This window comes from Castanea sativa, chromosome 1, assembly GCF_040712315.1.
Source record: "Castanea sativa cultivar Marrone di Chiusa Pesio chromosome 1, ASM4071231v1".
Classification (NCBI taxonomy): domain Eukaryota; kingdom Viridiplantae; phylum Streptophyta; class Magnoliopsida; order Fagales; family Fagaceae; genus Castanea; species Castanea sativa.
In genome coordinates this window covers 3,495,696-3,501,950 of record NC_134013.1, presented here as the reverse complement: position 1 = coordinate 3,501,950, position 6,255 = coordinate 3,495,696, and the positions used below count along the sequence as shown (strand labels likewise).

At 31.4% G+C, this 6,255-nt stretch overlaps 1 protein-coding gene across 1 annotated transcript; it reads left to right on the top strand.

The window, feature by feature from the left end:
* Nucleotides 1-2,142: 2,142 nt before the first annotated feature.
* LOC142612934 (putative isoaspartyl peptidase/L-asparaginase 2) lies at nt 2,143-5,499 on the top strand. Its single transcript, XM_075785111.1, has 4 exons — nt 2,143-2,607; nt 2,947-3,180; nt 3,633-3,719; nt 4,791-5,499. Exons 1-4 carry the CDS (start codon nt 2,446-2,448, stop codon nt 5,286-5,288), a joined length of 981 nt encoding a protein of 326 aa, XP_075641226.1. The 5' UTR covers nt 2,143-2,445; the 3' UTR covers nt 5,289-5,499.
* Nucleotides 5,500-6,255: the final 756 nt, after the last annotated feature.

The window sequence follows — 6,255 nt, the reverse complement described above, 5'->3', positions numbered from 1 at the left end:
AGTAGAAGCCTACGTTCACTGAATATTACGTAGAATTCTACGTTCCGTGTGAAGACCTAATTATGAGCCACGAGTTGTAATACTACTGTTTAGATGAGTACTACAACTTGGAGTTTGAATATCCACGCTTCCACTTGTTCTAAGAAAAAACGATAGGTGTATATGTATATATGTATATGAGACAAACATAAAATAAATAGTTTGTTCTCTTGAGTTTTGTGATTGATTAATTTATTCTCAAATTAAATATTAGCCAATCCAATTTGGAATAGAATACGTAATCTTTCTGAACCAGTACTTCTTGGCATTTGCATTGTCTGGGTGATAGACCAATAAAAAAATTAGAGACAAAAGATTCCAATGGTGGACCGGTATTTTGGCCAAGATAAAGGATGAACCGAGTTGAAAATATATATATATATATATATATATATATATATATATATATATATTTCAACTAGACCGGACTTTGCAACTTCAATATTTCAATGACTTGAATGGAAATAGAAGGATTGGTCTTACTTTTGAGACTAAAGTATGGTAGTTGTTTAGTAAAATCTTAGTTCTTAACATTGTGTAAGATTAATGCATGAAAAGTATTTGACTGTCTGTCAATTTTCTATTAAGGTTGCCACACCACATAAAAAAACTTATATTTTTCCATGTCAACATTTATTTATATATATATATTATAATATATATATGTGTGTGTATATATATATATATATATGTATATAAAATATTTTTAGAACTCCTTGCCCTTTTAGAGCTATAAATATGATTATTTGCTTAGGCTAATAAGAACTCCTTGCCATTTTTTTTAAGAAGCCAAACCCCAAATTTTTTTAATTAAATTAGGTTTGATCTTCTCTAATTTAGTAATTAATGATTTATATAATGTTATGGATGTATTAATCTATTAATTGATTCCACAAAATAAAATAAAGTTACATCCATATCAAAGGTAGTTGTGAAAAATGTTGTAAATTTTTCATAGACTTTCTTTAAACCTTTTATTTTATTTTTTGTTTATTTTTTAGTATTAATCTCCTATTTCTCCAAATCTGTCTGATGCACTAAAATTTGGTTTTTATTTTCTTATTTTTTATATAAAAGTTTTTGGTTAAAATAGACTCGTACATGGAACCTAATTTGCTCAATCCCGAAATATTTGCTTTGGAATTTGCTTTGCTTTTCATTTGATTTGACTCATTTGAGTTTCTGAAATAGAACCTAACCGATTTGGCTCTTTTATTTTCTTAATTTGAATCGAATTACACTTATACCGTTACTTGATAGATGATACCTACAGCTAACTCCTCGTAAAAAGAAAATTGCTAATAATAAAATGCTTAGTTTTGTTTGGAATCCAAAAATACAAAGATACTTTCCTTTTCAAATAAATAGCGAGAATGTCTTTATTAATACTTTTAATTTTAAATTACGTTTAATTGCATGTAGTTTTATATTTGTATTATTTATTCAATATTGTATTCATATAGTTTTTTTTTAGGACAACAAAAAGGTAGACTGTTATAATTGATATAAAGTACATCATACCATCACTAATAGATACAAAGATACTTTCCTTTCCAAATAAATAGCGAGAATGTCTTTATTAATATTTTAAATTTTAAATTACGTTTAATTGCATGTAGTTTTATATTTGTATTATTTATTCAATATTGTATTCATATAGTTTTTTTTTTTGTTGTTGAGGAAAACAAAAAGGTAGACTGGTAAACTGTTATAATTGATATAAAGTACATTACTAATGTCACTTTCATAATTTTAAATTTTATCTTTCACTAAACTAATCATAGATGGTTATCTTATTAAAAAAAAATTGCAATTTATTGTGAAATTAGACTTATTTGTATTTAATCTCTGATTAAAATAACCGATGTATTTGACATGTAAAGATGAAAGAATAATATTAAAACTATATATTATTTTACAATTTTTTTGAAAAAAATTTATTATTATGTTGGGTAGTTATTAATAAATAAAAAAATAAAATGAGGGAACGAAACTAATAACAATTTACAACTACGTGGGTAACATTGCCCAACTTAAAAACACTACGTAGCAGTAAAATCGGGCATGTCAAAAAAGAAGTAAGCAGGAACATTGGAAATTCGTGTAACCAAGTAATTGGCAAAATCACATACACCCAAAAGGAGTCCCGCAACAAGTGGGCATAGCAATAGAGCGAATCATAGATGAGCACAAATGCATAGAGTTGGATTCCAAATTAGAATTAAAATCCAACACTAAAATTAGCTCGCGTCCGCATTTGCCTATTTAATGCACCAACCCAATGCAGTGTCTCTCGTAGTCAGCGAAAACAACTCCAAAGCAAAGCCTTAAGGAGAGAGAGAGCGAAGCCAGAGAGATCCGCATAGAGTTAGAGAGAGAGCGAGAGAGATTTAGATTCATTAGAATATGGGTGGTTGGGCTATTGCGGTGCATGGTGGTGCTGGTGTGGATCCAAATCTCCCACCACACCGTCAAGAAGAGGCCAAAAAACTCCTTACTCGTTGCCTCAATCTTGGAATCTCCGCTCTTCGCTCTAACCACTCAGCCATCGATGTCGTCGAGCTCGTTGTATGTCACTCCCTATGTTTCCTCTACGCCCCGTTTTGTTTTACGCAAATGATTTCATTATTTTTCAATTATTACTAGCCTCATCACATAACGCGCAAAACTAATATAACTTAAAAAGATAACCTTGAAACCCCATGTAGCATTTTCTCGGAAAACAAACAGGTTCGAGGAAAATGCGGAGGGGGAGTTATTAAGTTTTAACTGCATGTGTTTTGAGCGAACATATATGTGAATGATTCAAAGCCAAATGTCGTTCTCATGGTTGTTGGAGTGTGTTACTGACAAAACAGAAACACAACTGTTTACTAATGTTTTTGTGAAAAAAAAAAAAAAAAACAGGTTCGAGAACTGGAAACTGATCCTCTGTTTAATTCTGGCCGTGGATCTGCACTAACGGCGAATGGAACGGTGGAGATGGAAGCCAGTATCATGGATGGAAAAGGAAGACGATGCGGTGCCGTTTCGGGTTTGACGACGGTTAAGAACCCGGTCTCTCTTGCCCGGCTCGTAATGGACAAATCTCCCCACTCCTACTTAGCCTTCTCTGGAGCCGAAGATTTCGCCCGACAACAGGTATAAATTTACCATTTTGCCATTCTCCACCGATCATAAATAGCCCACAATTTTTTTTTATTAAAAAAAAAATCTTTTACTTTTTTTTCATGTCACGTGAATGAAGATCTTAGCCGCCGGTTTGCTTTTCTATTTAACGTTGTCCCCACGTGCCTTACTGCAGCTAGTCATGTCATTTTCTTGGACTTGTGTTTGTGTGGTGTGTGTCCTTGAAATAATATATATATATATATATATTTTTAAAAAAGTCTTTAAATTAGGCTGAGAAAAAAGGGTGTTCTAGAGCGTATCTGGCAGATTAATTTTAAAGACTTTTTTTATATTTTTAAATAACATTAGGAATGTTTTTTATATATTTTTTTCACATGTATATCAAAAATATCTAAACAATATAATTTAAACTATTCTTTCAAAACACATCCAAATATTTTATGTGGCTTTTGTTTTTGTAGGGTGTGGAGCTTGTGGAGAATGAGTACTTCATCACAGAGGAAAACGTGGGAATGCTCAAATTGGCAAAGGAAGCTAACACCATTGTGGTACGTTGTGTTAGCTTTGATTGATTATAAGTACTTAATCGATTTATTTTTTAAAAAATTAAAATTGATTTAAAAACAAATTGCGATTGTTATCACAAGTTACTTATGAGTTGAAGTATCAAGTACATGAGAATTGTTCTCAGACCACAATTTTTGTCACATTATACGTCAGACTTCGACTGTGTGAGTGGGTAACTAGTTGTCTTACGAATCCACCACATATTTTTCTTCAACACCTACTGTATCAAAGCTGTGTTTACAAATTTTCTAAAAATAAAAATATTCTTAAATAAAAAGAATCTCAGATGGGATCTTGTCGTTGATATTCGAGCTATATTAACCCGGTATCTTGATGGATTCATTTATTTAAATGGAAAAAATAAATTTACTGACAAGTTGGGAGTAAAAAAAAATATATATATATATATATATATATATATACACACAAAACAAGAAGAATCTCCTGAAGAATCTATTAAGTTTATTATCATTTGGGCCTCGTCCGATCTGAACCGACATCTTCTATTGTATTTATTTGAGATTCTTTGAATTTACCTAAAAAGAAGAAGAAAGAGAAACAGAATCTTTATTCTTTATTTTCAAATTGTTGAAAAACCACGTGGTGGGCCATGCCATGCCGTGATGTTAATGTATTGGAAAAGTATAGGAGTACAATATTTTTCTTAAGTATAGGAGTAAAATATTTTTCATAAGTTGAAGAAAAAAAAAAGAGTGGATTGATGTATAAGTGATGGTTAATTATTACAATTTGTCACGTGGGAATTATAACAAAAAGGTGGTAGGGTGTGTTTAATAAAAATTATTTTTGCTAATTTATTTTATTATTTAGCTTATTTTTGTTATTATTAATGAATTTGACTGTATTTTTTTTGTGTTATTTGTGAGTTTTACGGTACTATTTTATTTAATTTTTACTTTTATTTATTGTAATTTCAGTAAAATTTTTTTCATATTTAGCCAACTAAGCGGATTTCAAACAGATCCGTACTCTCAAACTATTTTAAAATTTTTAACTTTCACTAATCTGTTTTTGTTTTTGAAATCAATCAGTTTGATTACAGAATCCCAGCCGTTGGATCTGAAACATGCAGTGCAGTAGCGGAGAGTCCGTTGCAGATGAACGGGCTTCCAATAAGCGTGTATGCTCCAGAGACAGTAGGGTGCGTGGTAGTTGACAATCAGGGCCGTTGCGCTGCTGCCACATCAACAGGAGGATTGATGAACAAAATGAACGGTCGGATTGGGGACTCACCACTAATTGGAGCTGGGACCTACGCTTGTAATTTATGTGGGGTCTCATGCACCGGTGAGGGTGAGGCCATCATACGTGGGACCCTGGCTCGTGAGGTGGCGGCTGTGATGGAATACAAGGGTTTGAGCCTCCAAGAGGCTGTGGACTTTGTGATCAAAGAGAGACTTGATGAAGGGTTTGCTGGGCTCATTGCTGTGTCAAATAAGGGTGACGTGGCATGTGGGTTTAACACTACTGGTATGTTTAGGGGTTGTGCTACTGAGGATGGGTTTATGGAGGTTGGTATTTGGGAATAGGGAGGAGGAAAGAGACTAAAAGGGGCTTTGCTTTGGTGGAGATAAAAATGTTGTTGATGCAGCTGATTATGCCTTTTAATTTTCCTTAGTGTTTTCACCTTAGTTGGTGTACCTTTTTTTTTCTTTTTCTTTTTTTAGTGTAATAATAATAGGCAGTCTAATTATGAATTCCTAAAAATAAAATGTTAATTTGTTTTTGGGAGTCCGCTAATTTCTCTTTCTCTCTCAATGAATATCTCAATTACCATAATTTGTTGGATTCTATATCTTGGACTTAATTGGAATTGTAACAAATCATGCATAAACCAAAAACTATTACCTTATTCCCATCAATCAAAAAAAAAAAAAAAAAAAAATCTATTACCTTATTGGCTCGCCTATCAAATGGTGATGTGAGTTGTTGTTTTCCCTTTCCAAAAATTCAAAATTTCTAAAACTAGCTTCTTAAAGGACCTACCCTACCTTACACTGAAAATCCAAAATCCAAAATTTCAAGAATACAAACTGCCAAAGACTTATTACATTCTCAAGAATTAAAAATTCTTCCCACCGAAAGGGACCAAAAGGGGCCGTACATAACAAAGAAAGTGTTTTATGTAATGACTAAATAGACAAAAAATAATATATATATATATTCTTTTAATATTATTATTTTTGTTTTGCTTTTAAAAGTTTACCTACAATTTCTAAAGTATATATGGTAAAAATTTATAATATTCATAATATCACTCTTTGCTAAATAATTGTTATTATAGTAGAAAATAGGGAGATAATTACCAAAAAGTATTATTATTATTTAAATACCTTTCAAAAGTTAATTCATTTGTTTTACAAATTTAGTGCTGGATGTTTAATGAAGAGTGTTTTCAGAATATTTGGTGATTTGAAAATTATTGGGAATCTTTTAATTAATAGTAGAGATAATAGAAAATGCATACATTGTTAGAGAAAATTATAGTTTTACTTA

Excerpts from the sequence above, each read along its gene's own strand:
- LOC142612934 (XM_075785111.1), top strand. The coding sequence starts at position 2,446 with ATGGGTGGTTGGGCTATTGCGGTGCATGGTGGTGCTGGTGTGGATCCA. Across the intron at positions 3,181-3,632 it reads AAGATTTCGCCCGACAACAG|GGTGTGGAGCTTGTGGAGAA; the intron begins GTATAAATTTAC and ends TTGTTTTTGTAG. Across the intron at positions 3,720-4,790 it reads AGGAAGCTAACACCATTGTG|TTTGATTACAGAATCCCAGC; the intron begins GTACGTTGTGTT and ends GAAATCAATCAG.